The 19,717-nt window shown below is 58.5% G+C and overlaps 1 protein-coding gene across 4 annotated transcripts in view; it reads left to right on the top strand.

Annotated features, from left to right (window-relative positions):
* Positions 1-19,437, top strand: part of SCMH1 (Scm polycomb group protein homolog 1) — a 111,128-nt gene extending 91,691 nt beyond the window's left edge. For all 4 annotated transcript variants that reach the window (XM_054011905.1, XM_054011906.1, XM_054011903.1 and 1 more), the window contains 3 exons: positions 2,915-3,118; positions 13,090-13,232; positions 17,265-19,437. In XM_054011905.1, coding sequence (XP_053867880.1) covers positions 2,915-3,118; positions 13,090-13,232; positions 17,265-17,390 — 473 coding nt within the window. In that variant the 3' untranslated portion in view covers positions 17,391-19,437. The remainder of the gene's footprint in view (positions 1-2,914; positions 3,119-13,089; positions 13,233-17,264) is intronic.
* The last annotated feature ends 280 nt before the right edge of the window (positions 19,438-19,717 follow it).

Raw genomic sequence — 19,717 nt, 5'->3', positions numbered from 1 at the left:
TGTGCAGGCCATTTTCAGCTTTTCTTACACCGTTCACTGGTCTGTAAGATTCCCTCCAGCCAACAGGTTTCCCAGGGAATAGAAATGAAAGTCACTTTCCTTTCACTCACTTAACCCTAGACCAGCTCAAGGCTATTACTGCATCCAAAGCCTCTGCGCTCAGACTGACGTGCAGTGTGGTGTCCAGAAACGTCCCAGTGACGGGAACGATTAGGATGTAAGGCATCAGGGTGTTCGGTCAGGAGAGTAACAGTCTACAAATAACTAGCAGCTAATCTGCCCTTCCAGCAGTGGGTTCTCCAGCTACAAGAGGGGAAACCCTTGTCTGCGCTGCAAAGAGAATGCTTGCTGGCGAGGGTTTCCAGTGCTGAATGCAGTTTGGCCCTAACCTCAGCACTTAAGTGGTGCTGAATGCAGTTTGATTTGGGGCTAGGCTTGCAGTTGAACTGCCATCAGCCCTAGCTTGGTTTGTAGTGTCCACAAGGCCTCAGCCAAGCCTGCAGTGTCACTGGTTAAATGGCTCCTCTTTGGTCATTGCACAGGAAATTGGTTTTTCCAGCTTTTTTCTTTAAAAAACGGTTCATTTAATTCACCCAGAGAGAAAACAGCCTTCGTAGTAGGTTTACAATTAAAAGACATTAGCATTTGTCATGTCTGGCGCAAGATGCAGCACAGTCCAGGTGTTCCACTTTACCTACATGGGGATCACGTTTGTCATGCGTTGGCAGGTTTGAAGGCTGGGAATTGTGACTGAATGCTGTGCTCGCAGTGTCACTTCAGCATCTCCTCCAATCAGGGTGGAGGCTTTGCCATGCTTGGAGAATTTGCCATCCAAATATTTTCTTCTTCAAAGAGCAGCTTGAATTCTGTGCTGGGACAAATGCATTTGATTCCTCTATACCAGTGTTTTGGGGGTTTTTGGGGGGGGAGGCAGGGGTGAGTGGCAGCTCAAATAACTCAGAACTGTTGTAAGAGTCTCTTTGCTGGCCCTGGGAAAAGTTTCTCTTGTGGCCGGTATAGGAGGGTGTCTTGTGATGGCTGCATAGCATAACCTGTAGTACAAAGGCAATGCACCTTGGTCCATTAACCGCTTTCTTCTCTTGCAGTTAGATTTAGCAGGTCCTTCACAAGGCATTGTCTGGAATGGTCCCTAGGGCTCTGGGCTGGCGGGGCTGACTTTGTTGTGTAGTGGCTATGCATTCATTAACAGAATCTATCCTGACCGTTCCTGCACATGACATGCATAGTAACATGCACAGCAGAGGAGAGTATCCCAGGGCACTAGATGCACTTGCTTAAGCTGTAAATCATCCCTACGAACATCATATAACCGTCCAGAACATACAGCCCACCTTCTCCCCCCATCTTGTTTCCCAGCCTTCCCCCATCACCTGGGGAAAAGGGGACCCTAGTAGGTGACCCGGAGGTCAGTAAATCCTGGTTCAAGTCGAGCTAGAGAGAAAGTGAATTGCAATACTGTGGGCCTGCATCGAGAGCACCCTGCTACTCGCCCCCTCCCACTGGCACCAGGGAGGGGTAGTGTGAGCGCATCCATTGATCACAGCTGCAAAGGCCTCGCTCGAGCTCAGCAGTCATGTTACTAGCTGCAGTAACGTTCCATCCCTGCTGAGGCCCCAGCCGCATGGCAGGGCCTCCCCCACCTCTATTTGCTAGACCCTCTGGGACGTCTTATTTTAAATGAGGAGAACTACAGCCTGTTGGGCACGTTATGGAGCCCAGTTCTGTGTATGAATAGAGTCCTCCTGGCAGGTTTATTTTAAATGAGGAGAACTACAGCCTGTTGGGCACGTTATGGAGCCCAGTTCTGTGTATGAATAGAGTCCTCCTGGCAGGTTGAAAGGGACAGTGGCTGATGGTTAATGGCATCTCAGTGCTGGAGCCAGCCTGACAGCGGCAGTGACAATGGCGCGTGTCATTATTAGAACTAACCCTGGTGGTTGAGGAAGAGAGCCTGGGGCTGTCTGTGTCTGGGGAAAGCCTGTGCCCTTGTCCAGAAAAGGCCTATGTCAACAGCTGGAAAACCCAAGCAAAGCCAGTCAGCTGGGCCCGTCCCTTGAGGGTTAGTGACCCAGAATGGGCTCAACCCAGTCCTGTGGCTCTGGCTCCCAAGCCAACACCTCCCTCCACTCAGAGAGCTGTTCTTAGAGCAAGGGCTTGGGGCCAGCAGTAAGGATAAATAAAGCAGGCAAGGCTTTGGAGCCTTATGTCCCATGTGGGCTCTGCAAGCCACTGCCAGTTCGGTCTTCCTCTCAAGCAGTAGAACCAGTGTGAATGTGAAGAACGGCGGGGAGGGGGTGAGTCAATTCACTCCCTGGCCCAATTCCCCCCACCCAACAGGGGGCTGAGATGGTGCTCAGTTGGGGAGGGAGGGTTCACATTAGTGGATGATAGCAAGGTGAGGGGGAGAGCAGGAAAGAATAAATGCCTTTAACCCAGATTGTCCCAGAGCTCCTGTTCTCACTGGTGGAATTGTGAGCCAGAGAAGGAATTCCCCTCTGCGTGGATTTGGGGAACACTTCCAAATCCTATTCAGAACAGGCGACTTTCCACCCTTGGCTGCCACTGGCAGACAAAGGAAGGAGCTCGTGGAAGCAGCAGGAGGATGTGCGAGTGCAGGATGGGACTGGTGTTGATGCTACAAAAGGAACAGGTAGTGCACATATCTTGGTATGAACCATAAATGCAGCTAAATGGCGCCCAAGAGCAGCAGGACTGAAACTTGCTAGACAAACACCACGTTGCAGCACTTAGTAAATGACCCCTTTCTGACTGATTTCTCCAGCACACCGTACAGGGAATGCTGCTGTTACTCATGCTTGTGTGTGCTGTATAAAATTGTAACTGTGTACTGCATACCCCTTATTGGTTCTGACTGCAGCTTGGTGCCTTACAGGTGAAACCTTTGTTCTGGGAGACGGCCTCCCAGGGCCCCTGGAACCTCGCCTGGACCCAATGGACTCTGCCTTGAACTCTGTCAACTCATCCAGTCCCAGCAGGAACTGCAGAGACTACCGCTTGCAGGGATACAGGCATCTGCACCAGCCCTCTAGCCTCACTCAAGGCAATGCTTCTGCTTTGCGTAGGCTTAGCTCTGGGGGTAAGTCATCCTGCCAAGGCTCCTCGTTTGGCAATATGGAGCTTTGCTAGCTCCTGTTACATCTTTCTAATGCCAGCAAGTACCCGAGACTGGCCTCTCCATTGTCAGTTAAACAGGCAGTTTGTTAGACATATGTTCTAGAGATGGATGGTACGTTGGTGGGTGGAGTTGTGGGTGGACAGTCAGTGAACGGCTTGGTGGCTGAATAGGGATGTGGAGGTCAGTGGCTGAATGGGTAGAAATGACGAGCTAGGTGTTGATGAATAGGTTGGGATGTGTAAGTTGAAGCAGTTCAGATGATGAATCGATTGCTGAATGGATGGGGATTTGAGATTGGAAGCAGTCCAATGAGGAGTGAGGAGAACTGACTAGCTGAGTTATGAATGAGGACATGCGGGGTGGATGTGTGGGCAGATGGGATGCATGTCGGCCAGCTGATGAACGGATGAGGTGAACCTAGTTGTGTGGGTGCTTGCCGATCACTAGTGACACATCAGTTATATTGTGATATATATAAAATAACAGGTGTGTAGGACAGGTGCAGTGAAGCTGCTAAATGCAGTAAATCCGCACTTGTGCCAAATCCATCTGTTTGTAATGAAATGTGTGATTGTGTGCACGACAGCACCAAGGCTGTGAGCGTTAAAACCAGCAACAATACAGCACACTTAGGAGTTGGGTCCCCTTCTCCATGGTATTGTGCACAACTAACACTGGCACTCAAGAGTCGAGTTGTTGCAGTCTCTGTGGATGGCAGCTCCTCACAAGACAGGCATGGCAGATGAAGCACTTGAAGGGAGCAGAGCGCACGGAGGGGCTGCAGCATGTGCAAACAGACTCTGTTAGTGGCATGTTAAGGTTGCACAATTCAGCGTTCTTGAGACAGGAAATGAGAGCTGACATTCAGCCGTCAGTCTGCCTGTGTGTATGTTATAACGCAGGCTTTACTTATAGGGACACATTTTTTAATTAGCTGCATATGTGCCATTAAGATAAGCAGTGATCATATTTAACAGCTGCATCGTAATGCACATGCTCAAGAGGACAGAGCTACAGTATTGCATTTACCGTTTACTTGGCATTTCCTGATCCTTGAGTTCTTACTCTTGGAAGCTTTCGTTGCTTTAACATATTTTTTGTATTTCTTTGAGTATTTTTAATAAATGAAAAGACCCCAGTTCTCTAATGGGTGCCGATTGGCAACGGCCAGCTTGACAAACCGTGGGCTTCATAGGTATTTGAAGGTTCACTAATGTCTGTAGGTGTTGCATTGCCAAACCTGGGCAGGTAATTTCCCTTAGAAATGTGCGGACAGTCCTTTACAATGCACAAACTCCTCCCCCTGCCAGCTGTGCCACTCCCTTCTTGTCCCTCAAAACTGGAACTTTTCTCTCCATTTAATTGAAAACACGAAGTCAGTTTAAATTTGGCAAAAATGACGTCTGCACGTTCTAAATAAACCCCTCAGTGTAGTGGGAGAACCAAGGAGGCTGAAGAGCTGGAGCAGGGCATAGTAAGAGGCAGCAATGAGGCAGGGTCCAACGGCTGATGCTTTGCCAGTCCTCCCCATGGCGGACAGCTGCACATGGTCTCTCTCAGTGCCCACCTCCTAGTGGGGTGAAAAATCTGCTTTACTTGCCCAGGGAACCACTTTCAAACACTAGTTATTCTGTAAAACCAAACCAAAGTTTTCCGACCTAGCAAGTGCAGTCAGTGAGCAACAGGGCCAGGCCTCTTCTCTTTTTGCCACCGCTCTGTTCAGCTCTTTAGAGAAAAGCTATTCCCTTCATTCGCCCATAGCTCAGAAACAGCACCAGGGATCTTGGGGAGCTGTGCAGAACTCTTTACCTTCAGGAAGAGACCAAGAAGGAGCTGAGTGCTCCCTGCGAAGGCTGGTGGTGGTTAGCTTGCAGCAGCACCACTATGTGGTAGGACAGAGGTCCCCAAACTATGGTGTGTGCACCCCCCGGGGGGTTCAGAGAAACTTTCAGGGGGACATGGCTGGGCCCAGGCCAGCCCCCACGGGCAGCAGGGAGGGAGTGCCCCCCACCTCTGCTCCTGGTCCAGGCTGCCGGTGTCTCGGCTGCCAGCCCCGGCCCCACCCCCAGCTGTGGCCCCAGTCTTGACTCCCTTACCCCATCTTTGTCCTCCCCCCCGCCCCCCAGAGCTGCAGCCCCAGCTTGGGGGGTGGAGGGGATGTGGGCAGGGTAAAGGGGGGCACAAGGTATAAAGTTTGGAGATCACTGTGGTAGGAGCTGCCCAAACACCCAGAAAGATAGTCCCTGCCCCAAAGAGCTCAAAGGACGAAGGAAGATGCTGGGTGCGGGAAGCGGGTGTAACATAGGATTAGAGTGATCAGGCTAATATTCACTGTCCTTGTTCTAAGCGACAAAGAGTCCTGTGGCAATTTATAGACTAACGTCTGTTAGGTGCCACAGGACTCTTTGTCGCTTTTTACAGATCCAGACTAACACGGCTCCCCCTCTGATACTTGGCCTTGTTCTGCTTTTGTTTAACAAATGGGATACATTTGCCATTCTCCCTCTGTAATTCAGCTCTTTCCACCCCATCCCACCAGTTTCCAGGGGCTTTGACTTGATAAGAAACGAGTGGATAAGTAAGCAGGGGCCGAGTTTTGTGAGCCCCTGAAAGTGATTGCACGAGCTCTGAAGCTGATCCAGTCTAGAAGGGAGGCAGTCTAGGTGTTCAGGCTGGGGGTCAGAACGGTAGGCAAGGAGGGAGACCTCACCGGCTGGCTGAAGGTGTCTCTGATGACATGTCAGCAAAGAGGAAGTGCTCAGCAGTGTGACGAGCAGCAGAGCAGGCAAGTAGGATGAGGATGGAGCCAGGCCTAGGGGAGGCTGTCGGAGCCCTTGGCGAGAACAGTTCCAGTAGAGGACAGAAGCCAGATTCCAGAATGGACCTGCAGACAGCGGCTGTGAATGATGCACTGAATGAATTGGGAAGAGAAACAAAAGAAGGGAGATGGGGTAGTAGTTGGAAATGCAGCTGGGCGCAAGGAACGCCATGCTGAGCAGGGACTGTTGGGGCCGTGAGGGGAGGGCAGAAGAATCGGGCAAGACAGGCAGGCGGAGATATGGGCACAGGCACCTTGAGGGGTTGGAGGAGGGGAGCCTGCAGCTCTAGGGAGAACTGGAGGGTGCTATGTTGAGCCTGCAAGAAAAAAGGGATAGCTCAGGCCTTGGCAGGGTGCGTTCTTAACATGGTGTCTGGCATCGTTTCAGAAAGGGTAAGAGAGAAACCAGGGGAGGGAGGTAAATCACAACATTAATTACCACCCCCGTCCGCGCCAGCGCCTTGCTGCCCTTAGCCTTCATCCCACCCCCGTCCACGCCAGCGCCATGCTGCCCTCAGCCCTAATTCCCCACCTCCATCCGCGCCAGCACCGTGCTGCCCTCAGCCCTAATTCCCCACCCCCGTCCGCGCCAGCGCCATGCTGCCCTCAGCCCTAATTCCCCACCCCCGTCCGCGCCAGCGCCATGCTGCCCTCAGCCCTAATTCCCCACCCCCGTCCGCGCCAGCGCCGTGCTGCCCTCAGCCCTAATTCCCCACCCCCGTCCGCGCCAGCGCCGTGCTGCCCTCAGCCCTAATTCCCCACCCCCGTCCGCGCCAGCGCCGTGCTGCCCTCAGCCCTAATTCCCCACCCCCGTCCGCGCCAGCGCCGTGCTGCCCTCAGCCCTAATTCCCCACCCCTGTCCGCGCCAGCGCCGTGCTGCCCTCAGCCTTCATCCCACCCCCGTCCGCGCCAGCGCCCTGCTGCCCTCAGCCCTAATTCCCCACCCCCGTCCGCGCCAGCGCCCTGCTGCCCTCAGCCCTAATTCCCCACCCCCGTCCGTGCCAGCGCCCTGCTGCCCTCAGCCCTAATTCCCCACCCCCGTCCGTGCCAGCGCCCTGCTGCCCTCAGCCCTAATTCCCCACCCCCGTCCGTGCCAGCACCATGCTGCCCTCAGCCCTAATTCCCCGCCCCCGTCCGCGCCAGCGCCGTGCTGCCCTCAGCCCTAATTCCCCACCCCCATCCATGCCAACGCCGTGCTGCCCTCAGCCCTAATTCCCCACCCCCGTCAGCGCCAGCACCATGCTGCCCTTAGCCTTCATCCCACCCCCGTCCATGCCAGCGCCATGCTGCCCTCAGCCCTAATTCCCCACCCCCGTCAGCGCCAGCACCATGCTGCCCTTAGCCTTCATCCCACCCCCGTCCATGCCAGCGCCATGCTGCCCTCAGCCCTAATTCCCCACCCCCGTCCGTGCCAGCGCCATGCTGCCCTCAGCCCTAATTCCCCACCCCCGTCCGTGTCAGCGCCATGCTGCCCTCAGCCCTAATTCCCCACCCCCGTCAGCGCCAACGCCCTGCTGCCCTCAGCCCTAATTCCCCACCCCCGTCAGCGCCAGCGCCCTGCTGCCCTCAGCCCTAATTCCCCACCCCCGTCCGTGCCAGTGCCATGCTGCCGTCAGCCCTAATTCCCCACCCCCGTCAGCGCCAGCACCGTGCTGCCCTTAGCCTTCAGCCCACCCCCGTCAGCGCCAGCGCCATGCTGCCGTCAGCCCTAATTCCCCACCCCCGTCCGCACCAGCGCCTTGCTGCCCTCAGCCCTAATTCCCCACCCCCGTCAGCGCCAGCACCATGCTGCCCCCAGCCCTAATTCCCCACCCCCGTCAGCGCCAGCACCATGCTGCCCTTAGCCTTCAGCCCACCCCCGTCCGTGCCAGCGCCTTGCTGCCCTCAGCCCTAATTCCCCACCCCCGTCAGCGCCAGCACCATGCTGCCCTCAGCCCTAATTCCCCACCCCCGTCCGTGCCAGCGCCATGCTGCCCTCAGCCCTAATTCCCCACCCCCGTCCGTGCCAGCGCCATGCTGCCCTCAGCCCGAATTCCCCACCCCCGTCCGTGCCAGCGCCATGCTGCCCTCAGCCCTAATTCCCCACCTCCGTCCGTGCCAGCGCCCTGCTGCTCTCAGCCCTAATTCCCCACCCCCGTCAGCGCCAGCACCATGCTGCCCTTAGCCTTCAGCCCACCCCCGTCAGCGCCAGCACCATGCTGCCCTCAGCCCTAATTCCCCACCCCCGTCCGTGCCAGCGCCATGCTGCCCTCAGCCCTAATTCCCCACCCCCGTCCGTGCCAGCGACATGCTGCCCTCAGCCCGAATTCCCCACCCCCGTCCGTGCCAGCGCCATGCTGCCCTCAGCCCTAATTCCCCACCTCCGTCCGTGCCAGCGCCCTGCTGCCCTCAGCCCTAATTCCCCACCCCCGTCCGTGCCAGCGCCCTGCTGCCCTCAGCCCTAATTCCCCACCCCCGTCCGCGCCAGCGCCCTGCTGCCCTCAGCCCTAATTCCCCACCTCCGTCCGCGCCAGCGCCCTGCTGCCCTCAGCCCTAATTCCCCACCCCCGTCCGCGCCAGCGCCGTGCTGCCCTCAGCCCTAATTCCCCACCCCCGTCCGCGCCAGCGCCGTGCTGCCCTCAGCCCTAATTCCCCACCTCCGTCCGTGCCAGCGCCCTGCTGCCCTCAGCCCTAATTCCCCACCCCCGTCCGTGCCAGCGCCCTGCTGCCCTCAGCCCTAATTCCCCACCCCCGTCCGTGCCAGCGCCCTGCTGCCCTCAGCCCTAATTCCCCACCTCCGTCCGTGCCAGCGCCCTGCTGCCCTCAGCCCTAATTCCCCACCCCCGTCCGTGCCAGCGCCCTGCTGCCCTCAGCCCTAATTCCCCACCCCCGTCCGCGCCAGCGCCCTGCTGCCCTCAGCCCTAATTCCCCACCCCCGTCCGCGCCAGCGCCGTGCTGCCCTCAGCCCTAATTCCCCACCCCCGTCCGCGCCAGCGCCGTGCTGCCCTCAGCCCTAATTCCCCACCCCCGTCCGCGCCAGCGCCCTGCTGCCCTCAGCCCTAATTCCCCACCCCTGTCCGCGCCAGCGCCCTGCTGCCCTCAGCCCTAATTCCCCACCCCGGTCCGCGCCAGCGCCCTGCTGCCCTCAGCCCTAATTCCCCACCCCCGTCCGCGCCAGCGCCGTGCTGCCCTCAGCCCTAATTCCCCACCCCCGTCCGCGCCAGCGCCGTGCTGCCCTCAGCCCTAATTCCCCACCCCCGTCCGCGCCAGCGCCGTGCTGCCCTCAGCCCTAATTCCCCACCCCCGTCCGCGCCAGCGCCGTGCTGCCCTCAGCCCTAATTCCCCACCCCCGTCCGCGCCAGCGCCGTGCTGCCCTCAGCCCTAATTCCCCACCCCCGTCCGCGCCAGCGCCGTGCTGCCCTCAGCCCTAATTCCCCACCCCCGTCCGCGCCAGCGCCGTGCTGCCCTCAGCCCTAATTCCCCACCCCCGTCCGCGCCAGCGCCGTGCTGCCCTCAGCCCTAATTCCCCACCCCCGTCCGCGCCAGCGCCCTGCTGCCCTCAGCCCTAATTCCCCACCCCCGTCCGCGCCAGCGCCCTGCTGCCCTCAGCCCTAATTCCCCACCCCCGTCCGCGCCAGCGCCCTGCTGCCCTCAGCCCTAATTCCCCACCCCCGTCCGCGCCAGCGCCCTGCTGCCCTCAGCCCTAATTCCCCACCCCCTTCCGCGCCAGCGCCCTGCTGCCCTCAGCCCTAATTCCCCACCCCCGTCCGCGCCAGCGCCCTGCTGCCCTCAGCCCTAATTCCCCACCCCCGTCCGCGCCAGCGCCTTGCTGCCCTCAGCCCTAATTCCCCACCTCCGTCCGCGCCAGCGCCGTGCTGCCCTCAGCCCTAATTCCCCACCCCCGTCCGCGCCAGCGCCCTGCTGCCCTCAGCCCTAATTCCCCACCCCCGTCCGCGCCAGCGCCCTGCTGCCCTCAGCCCTAATTCCCCACCCCCGTCCGCGCCAGCGCCCTGCTGCCCTCAGCCCTAATTCCCCACCTCCGTCCGCGCCAGCGCCCTGCTGCCCTCAGCCCTAATTCCCCACCCCCGTCCACGCCAGCGCCGTGCTGCCCTCAGCCCTAATTCCCCACCCCCGTCAGCGCCAGCACCATGCTGCCCTCAGCCTTCATCCCACCCCCGTCCACGCCAGCGCCGTGCTGCCCTCAGCCCTAATTCCCCACCCCCGTCCGCGCCAGCGCCGTGCTGCCCTCAGCCCTAATTCCCCACCCCCGTCCGCGCCAGCGCCCTGCCGCCCTCAGCACTAATTCCCCACCCCCGTCCGCGCCAGCGCCCTGCCGCCCTCAGCCCTAATTCCCCACCCCCGTCCGCGCCAGCGCCCTGCCGCCCTCAGCCCTAATTCCCCACCCCCATCCGTGCCAGCGCCGTGCCGCCCTCAGCCCTAATTCCCCACCCCCGTCGGCGCCAGCGCCCTGCTGCCCTCAGCCCTAATTCCCCACCCCCGTCCGCGCCAGCGCCCTGCTGCCCTCAGCCCTAATTCCCCACCCCCGTCCGCGCCAGCGCCGTGCTGCCCTCAGCCCTAATTCCCCACCCCCGTCCGCGCCAGCGCCCTGCTGCCCTCAGCCCTAATTCCCCACCCCCGTCCGCGCCAGCGCCCTGCTGCCCTCAGCCCTAATTCCCCACCTCCGTCCGCGCCAGCGCCCTGCTGCCCTCAGCCCTAATTCCCCACCCCCGTCAGCGCCAGCACCATGCTGCCCTTAGCCTTCATCCCACCCCCGTCCACGCCAGCGCCATGCTGCCCTCAGCCCTAATTCCCCACCCCCGTCCGTGCCAGCGCCATGCTGCCCTCAGCCCTAATTCCCCACCCCCATCAGCGCCAGCGCCCTGCTGCCCTCAGCCCTAATTCCCCACCCCCGTCCGCGCCAGCGCCATGCTGCCCTCAGCCCTAATTCCCCACCCCCGTCAGCGCCAGCGCCCTGCTGCCCTCAGCCCTAATTCCCCACCCCCGTCCGTGCCAGTGCCATGCTGCCGTCAGCCCTAATTCCCCACCCCCGTCAGCGCCAGCACCGTGCTGCCCTTAGCCTTCAGCCCACCCCCGTCAGCGCCAGCGCCATGCTGCTGTCAGCCCTAATTCCCCACCCCCGTCCGCACCAGCGCCTTGCTGCCCTCAGCCCTAATTCCCCACCCCCGTCAGCGCCAGCACCATGCTGCCCCCAGCCCTAATTCCCCACCCCAGTCAGCGCCAGCACCATGCTGCCCTCAGCCCTAATTCCCCACCCCCGTCAGCGCCAGCACCATGCTGCCCTTAGCCTTCAGCCCACCCCCGTCCGTGCCAGCGCCTTGCTGCCCTCAGCCCTAATTCCCCACCCCCGTCATCGCCAGCACCATGCTGCCCTCAGCCCTAATTCCCCACCCCCGTCAGCGCCAGCACCATGCTGCCCCCAGCCCTAATTCCCCACCCCAGTCAGCGCCAGCACCATGCTGCCCTCAGCCCTAATTCCCCACCCCCGTCAGCGCCAGCACCATGCTGCCCTTAGCCTTCAGCCCACCCCCGTCCGTGCCAGCGCCTTGCTGCCCTCAGCCCTAATTCCCCACCCCCGTCATCGCCAGCACCATGCTGCCCTCAGCCCTAATTCCCCACCCCCATCCACGCCAGCGCCATGCTGCCCTCAGCCCTAATTCCCCACCCCCGTCCGCACCAGCGCCTTGCTGCCCTCAGCCCTAATTCCCCACCCCCGTCAGCGCCAGCACCATGCTGCCCTTAGCCTTCAGCCCACCCCCGTCCACGCCAGCGCCATGCTGCCGTCAGCCCTAATTCCCCACCCCCATCCACGCCAGCACCATGCTGCCCTCAGCCCTAATTCCCCACCCCCGTCAGTGCCAGCACCATGCTGCCCTTAGCCTTCAGCCCACCCCCGTCCGCACCAGCGCCCTGCTGCCCTCAGCACTAATTCCCCACCCCCGTCAGCGCCAGCACCATGCTACCCTTAGCCTTCAGCCCACCCCCGTCCACGCCAGCGCCATGCTGCCGTCAGCCCTAATTCCCCACCCCTGTCCGCGCCAGCGCTGTGCTGCCCTTAGCCTTCATCCCACCCCCATCCGCGCCAGTGTCGTGCTGCCCTCAGCCTTCATCCCACCCCCGTCCACGCCAGCGCCCTGCTGCCCTCAGCCCTAATTCCGCACCCCCAACTGCGCCAGCGCCGTGCTGCCCTCAGCCTTCATCCCACCCCGTCCGCACCAGCGCCCTGCTGCCCTCAGCACTAATTCCCTACCCCCGTCCCCACCAGCACTGTGCTGCCCTTAGCCTTCATCCCACCCCCGTCTGTGCCAGCGCCCTGCTGCCCTCAGCCCTAATTCCCCACCCCCGTCCGCACCAGCGCCCTGCTGCCCTCAGCCCTAATTCCGCACCCCCGTCCGCGCCAGCACCGTGCTGCCCTCAGCCCTAATTCCCCACCCCTGTCCGCGCCAGTGCCGTGCTGCCCTCAGCCCTAATTCTCCACCCCCGTCCGTGCCAGCGCCGTGCTGCCCTCAGCCTTCAGCCCACCCCCGTCCGTGCCAGCGCTGTGCTGCACTCAGCCTTCATCCCACCTCCGTCCGTGCCAGCGCTGTGCTGCCCTCAGCCTTTATCCCACCCCCATCTGCGCCAGCGCCCTGCTGCCCTCAGCCCTAATTCCACACCCCCGACTGCGCCAGCGCCGTCCTGCCCTCAGCCTTCATCCCACCCCGTCCGCACCAGCACCCTGCTGCCCTCAGTACTAATTCCCTACCCCCGTCCCCACCAGCACCGTGCTATCCTTAGCCTTCATCCCACCCCCGTCTGTGCCAGTGTCCTGCTGCCCTCAGCCCTAATTCCCCACCCCCGTCTGCGCCAGCACCATGCTGCCCTTAGCCTTCATCCCACCCCCGTCTGCGCCAGCACCATGCTGCCCTTAGCCTTCATCCCACCCCCGTCTGTGCCAGCGCCCTGCTGCCCTCAGCCTTCATCTCACCCCTGTCCATGCTATCACCGTGCTGCTCCCAGCCCGTGTCCATTGCAGCACTGCGCTGATCTCCACCCTTGCACCCCGGCACTATCCGCACTGCACAGCCAGACTGCTGATGCTCTAACTAACTGTTTCTCTCTTTGTCTCACCCTTCAGGCTCTGATAGATACCTAGGATCTAGAGACTCCTCCCGGCTGAACAGCCGAGACCCCTCTTCCTGGACAGTGGAGGACGTAATGCATTTCGTACGAGAAGCTGACCCACAGCTGGGACCCCATGCCGATCTCTTTCGAAAACACGTAAATATATCTGTGTGTATGTCCAGCTGGGGGCCAGATCCTCCCGGTGTAAATCGGGGTACTCCAGTGACGTTAACTCTCACAGTCCTAGAGATGGAGGCAGAAAAGCCCAGTTAGATGCTCAAGTCCAGCTCTCTGGCCAATGCAGGGTCACCCCCAATGTACATTTACTAGTGTTTGGAGAGATCTAACCTAGCCTTGCCCTGGTGAGAGCTGGCGTCACTTCCTGTGTGGTTGAAGGTAACTCAAGTGATTGAACATCTATGTGTATCTCCCGAGAGATAGGGCAGAGCATTGGCAAGCTCTCCAAGGCTGTGAACAGGGGCAGGCGTTCCAGCTCTCAGACCCAGAGTGTTCAGCACCGAAAAAGCCTGTGCCACTTATTATTTCCTGCCTTTACTGAAATAATGGTCACTCCTGGAACCTTGAAATGCACCTCTGCTGCAGGGAAATGTCTCCTTCATGGTGAATCCCATTGAATGACAGCAAATTGCTGGTCAAAAGACCCTCCCTCCCCCACAGGCCAGGTTGGATTGAAAGGTTCCAGGTTTGTGTGTTTTTGTGTAGCTCTGTGAAATGTAAAACCCTGCAGCAATTCACTGAGATGGGTATATGGTTAAAATTACAACAAGGGTGGTAACCCCAACCATAAGGATAGAACAAGAAGCAATGGGCTTAAACTGCAGCAAGGGAGGTCTAGGTTGGACATTAGGAAAAAGTTCCTAACTATCAGGGTGGTTAAACACTGGAATAAATTGCCTAGGGAGGTTGTGGAATCTCCATCTCTGGAGATATTTAAGAGTAGGTTAGATAAATGTCTATCAGGGATGGTCTAGACAGTATTTGGTCCTGCCATGCGGGCAGGGGACTGGACTCGATGACCTCTCGAGGTCTCTTCCAGTCCTAGAATCTATGAATCTATGATTAAGGTTCCAGCAGGCACTTTGCTACTTTTTACTGTCATTTCACATCCTAAATGGTAATGCAGGTGCAGGCAGAAAAACAAGACAAGACCGTGCTGCCTGCACCTGAACCTGGAAGGTGCTGAGCGCCTGGCCGTGTTCCAGCAGAGCATTTAAGCACATGCTGAATTCCAAGCCTGCCTCTCATCCCACAGGAAGTCAGTGGCGCTACTCACATGCTTAAGTGCTCTCCTGGAATGGGGCTGGGGCAGGCCTCACGCTCCCTGAGCGCAGCGGGCAGCTGCAGGTTGAAAGTTGCATGTCCTGACTTCTGGTGACTTTTTTAAATGTTGTGATCTCGTCCCTTTGAGGAGGCACATGGGCGGCTGCTGGTGCTTGGTGGGAGACACTTTTATCATGGACAGTACAGATGGCTCTGAAATGGGAGAAGAGTACCTGGTGCTTTACCAAGGGTTAATGCCGCAGGCGCTGGGTCTACAGTTCTGAGAAATGTTGTTTTCATGACCAAATAAAGTGACTATTTGCAGGCTAGTGCAGATTGGACCGAAAGTTTCAGAGCCCTCAAATCACAGTAGCTGTTGGTTGGGTTTAGGTTGAGTGGTTTGTTGTTAGAGGCTTTTTCTGTGTGTGTTTCAGCGAGACATCTAAAATCTCCCCCCTGGACACTGTCCCATTGACAGCCTCCTGTCCCTTCAGAGCGTGTGGCCTAGCCAGGCACAGAGAACGATGAGTGATGATGTCACAAGGTGGGGGCCAGTAATAAGTTGCTAACTTTAGCAGATGCCCACTGAGCGTGCTCAGGAGTGATTCTTCGGTCACTTCGAACATGGTGTTCCCACCCTCTTGTGCTCAGGGAGGGTTTTGTCCAGCTCCAGTTTCAAGCTTCAGGCACGTTTGACATACATGGTGTGGGACCGGCTGCCAATGTGGACTGTAGCCGGACTCTACCTCCAGGAAGTGACGTTTGCTCAGCCTTTCCAGAAACCTGCCCCTGCCAGGCAGAGACCTGCTGCTGAGGGGGTTGAATGTTTGTTCCCTTAGGCTACAACCTGAAATTAAAGGGGGGGCATTGAGGCTTGTGTCTGGGGTGAGTTTACAGGTGTATTAGCTCACCCTGCCGTAACACGACTCAGCGCTACAGTGCAGGCAGCCCCTCAGCAGTGCTTTGAGCCTTAGGGCTCGTGGAAGCAAGTAGTGCCTTTGTACGCCAGTGATTCCTGTCAGCTCCTCTTCCCACTGGGAGAGCTTTGCCTGCTACCCAGGAAGGGCTAGATAGGGGGTGAGGTGAGGGATAATAAATAAATCTGAAACAAAGGAGAAATTGAGGAGAACAATTGTGGGGTTAAGGCCCTGGACTGGGAGTCAGGAGGCCAAGTTCAATTCCTGGCTGTGCCACAGATCCGCTGTGTGGCCTTAGGCAAGTCACCCGATCAGTCCATGCCTCTGTTTGCTCGCTGCTGAACGGGGAGGACAGCCTTTGGCTCCCGTGCATGGGGTGCAGTGAGGCTAAAGTGAGTGATGTTTGTGAAGTGTGTGGAAATGCTTGGGTGAAAGGCACTACAAAAGTGCAGGTTAATGCAGTTAATAACCACGGGAAGTAAAGAACTCCAGCAGCATTGCACCCTGGCTGACTCTGGCCTGTCTCTTGGACAGAACCACCTCAGAAGAACCAGGATTTTAAATCCCGTCTTTGGATAGACTTCTCTCCGAGTGAGGGACAGAGGGGGAATCTGAAGATGAAAACATTATCAGACAAAGCCCATGAAGTAGTTCATTCTACTCCTCAAAATAGCACAAGCCCAAAGTGCTTGTGGGATGGAATTTGGTGTTGACACAAGCCAACATCCCTGTTCAGCTGTCTTAAGGGAGTCCTCAGAGTAGCTGTTTAATCAGTTTCACAATCACATTCACCTTTGTACTTTCAGAGTTCATTGGGGGGGCATCTCGGCTTTCCCTGCTAACCCCTACTGCACATTGCCAGCAGGCCTGCCCTTCCTCAAGAGGGAAGTCTTGGGGATTAGCAGCCACTGCCCAGACCTGAAGAGGCCCCAGGCATCCAACATGTTCCTTCCCTTTCCCCTGGCAGTCACCCACCTGCATGTGGCACCACAGCAGTGGGTGACTTGGAAGGGGGTTCCGTCTGGGTGTGGCAGGAGGCACATTCTCTTTCCTGACTTCCTCCTACGCAGTAGTGGCTACAAGAGCCTTGTTTCTCGCTGGTGTCACAGAGACGTGAGGCTGCTCTTTGCAGTGACGAACCTTGGTAGCTTTAGGAACAGCTGGAAACAAAGGGCGGGGGGGAGTCAGTATCATGTGGGCAGCCAGGTCTTTAACAGTTCCCATGGGCCACAGACCACAGCTTAGAGCTCTCTAGTGCATGCCTGACAGCCCTCAAATACCCCCAGTGGAGTGCGCCTCAACAAACCATCCCTGTTGTCTAACAGCCCCAGCCATGGCATGCTTGGAGTATCCTTGATCAACCCCCTCCAAATACCCCGGTTAAATAGAGGCACAGCTCGGGTGGGAGAGAGCTGAGGGGCGGTGGACAGAGGAAGATTTAGCAGCTGTGATTTCCTTGTGGGGCCGAGGATGAGGTGGGGAGACGGAGGGTGTCACTGCAAGGAATGTCCTGCTCTTTTGGACCCTGTCTTTCTCCTTTCTGAACTGCAGCCCCTCCCCACCAGGCAGTGCCACCTGAGCCAGCCTCCCAGTAGGAATTGCCTGCCCCCCCGGGATGTTGGGTCATTCTCGTTGGGCCCAGGGCAGGCAGATGGGAAGGATTCCTGCCTGTGGGAGCTGCAGAGCAGTGGGTAGGGAGGGAATGCCTTGGAAATGGCTGACATAGGCCCTTGTTGAGCTGGCGTCAGTCAGGTGTTCCCACAGGGTTTACAAGTACCTAGTGAATTGCAGGGAAGGAAAACCTGCCCAGCCCCGGTGCCAGCGTCCTTTAGTGCCGCCCCCCACAGTACTCCTGGGAGAGCGAGTTCCAGGGGTGCCCTGGCTAAGCCGGGCAGTAATTTTGGGCTAGTGATGGCACCAGGCGGTGCCAGGGTTTGTAGGGCAGAGCAAGCCTTGCTAACGCTGACCTTCTCTTGCTCCCTGGTGCCAGGAGATCGACGGCAAAGCCTTGCTCCTGCTGCGGAGCGACATGATGATGAAGTACATGGGGCTGAAGCTGGGGCCGGCGCTGAAGCTCACCTACCACATTGACAAACTTAAGCAAGGCAAGTTCTGAGAGGACTCTTTGCGGGACAGCCCGTGGGAATGCCGGGCTCCTGGCCACACCCAGTCGCGCCCCCCTGCAGACTGGCACGCATGCATCCACCGCAGGCAGACACGGCCCAGAAACGCCTGCAGATCACTACATGGATCCACCAGCCCCCCTCCTTCCACTGTCAGGAGCACAGTAGGCATGTGAAAGGAGACCATTTGTTGGCTCCCCGGGGACCAAACAGAGCTCGCCTCATGGACGTCCTGATGCAAACAGAAGAACCCTTTCCTTGCTCCTCCGCTGACACTCGTCTGCAGAGCCCAGTCCCTCTGCACCCGAGGGGACGAAGACACCCTGTGTTTCGCGGAGTTCTTCAGCGCCCTGGGCTTCTGTGGTGCTGGATCCTTTCCCCTTTGTTCCCCTGCAGGAGTGCGACTCTCACGTCTTTCCTCTGCCCCGGTTCCCTTGTCTCTCCTGGCTGTCTGGTCTGGCCTCGCCTTGTTTCCTCACTCTGTATCAGATGGACAGCTCTGCTGCAGATCCTACGATGCTGGCATTTTCCATGCCAGGCTGGGGCAGGACAGGCTATGAGAACCCAACTCCTGGAGTTGCAAATCCACTCCGAGTAACACTATGGCAAGCTTAAAAGACTGTGCACCCTGTTCCCAGCCCTCCGTGAAGGGCTGTGTGCGGGGGACTGCAGCCCAGAGCATGGTCACACAAGCCTGCTAGTCCTGCTGTCTTGACAGAGCAGCCTTTCCTCCTTGGCTGGGTCCTCCTGCCCCGGGAGGCCCGTAGCTGGTGAACTTCCTCATGCTGGCGATGCCGAGGTGGCAATTCCTTTGTATTTATTTCTGACAAGGTGGGAAGCTCAGCTGGGGCAGACACCATTGAGAGCCCAGAACGGACTGTTAGCGTGGGCTGTGGGCTAGGAGGGCTGGGCGCCCTGTTGAATTCTTCTCTCTTTTTAAGGGGTCATCTGTTTAGGAAACAACAATGAAATGTTTTTGTATCTGTTATGAAATCGCAACCCTCAGAGCTCTTTACCCAGCAATGTAAAGGTTCGTCTGTCCAGATGGTACTGTTAGAATGGCCTTACCTCTCCATTTCTTTCTGTCAACCATCAGCAGGTTCCAGGGGTGTGTGACCGGGGCTGGCTGTGTGACAGCAGGATCACAACTTCTGGGAAGGCCGTCCCTCTCGCTGCCCTTCCTGGGCCTGTCCCAGCTCCCGGTCGGCACAGCTTGTTTCAAGCTGTTTAATGTATTTATTTGTGATGGCACTTGAGCAGTGACCCACTGTCCCATGTCTGAGTTGCTGCAGCTGTAGAGAAATGAGGTGGAGAAGAACCTAGCCAGGTGCCCCACACCTGCCATGGGGCAGGAACCTGCTCCCTAGGGAGCCAACAGAACTTTTTCATGAACTCCGATGGGAGCAGGCTCTTCATCCTAGCTGGTAGAGCCCTGCAATGGAAAACAAGGGCTGGGTAATGCCCCGCACAGTCTCACTGCCTGGTGTGTGACAAGCAGAGGGAAAAGCTGCCATGCCTCTCGGTGTGCGCATGAGTCAGCTCGAGGGCATGGTGGGGCTTGAGCACTGGCCTGCTACCCATACGCTGAGAACATTGCCCAAATGGACAGGATGTAGGGAAATGTCCATCACAAGCACTTCTTCCCCCTCCTGCCTTTCCCTCTTGCCGTCTGTCCTCTCCCAGCCAGGGGCTCCCTGGGTCAGAGGGCCACGGGAGCTCTTATGTGGCTCTGCTTTACCCCTAAGGGGAAATTGGAAAGAAAACCCAAACGTAATAAAAGGCTGTTTGTAAAACAAGGTCTCTGCTCAATCCTAGCGGCTGTCCCCAGCACAGCACGACGAACTGGGTGAGGGGCTCGGCCTTGTCGCTCGTCCCATGGCCAGCGGCAGCACCTTAACCTCCTCCTTGGCTTTCACATTTCCTTTGCTGCTGTCCAGCTGCAGACGTGCCTCTCGCAGGCAGGTCCCAATGCAGTGCAGCCCGCGTGCTCCTCGGCACTTACTTTCTGTTGAGTTGTTTATAAATAAAAGAATAACAACGTTCCTCGGCTGGCTTTGTCAGGGGGTTAGCGAGGCCCAGTCTACAGGGCTGTCAGCGCCCCACGCAGCCTGGGAGCTCCCCACCCAAGGCGAGCAGGAGTCTGCCCCTGCACTGTTGCTTCTCCACCAGGGAGGGCGCGCTCTGCCGCTGGAAGCGTGTTCTGCCGGAGGCTGCAGGCGCGTACAGATTGGAATGAGCCCTTGGCAGGCTCCAGCCCAGTCTGCTTGTACATCCGGCTCCTGAGCATTTACACCTTTGAAACTACCGCAGCCAATGCAAC

The sequence above is a fragment of the Malaclemys terrapin genome, chromosome 22 (assembly GCF_027887155.1).
Source record: "Malaclemys terrapin pileata isolate rMalTer1 chromosome 22, rMalTer1.hap1, whole genome shotgun sequence".
Lineage (NCBI taxonomy): Eukaryota > Metazoa > Chordata > Testudines > Emydidae > Malaclemys > Malaclemys terrapin.
The sequence above is the reverse complement of the archived record's forward strand: the minus strand, read 5'-3'. Positions and strand labels throughout refer to the sequence as shown.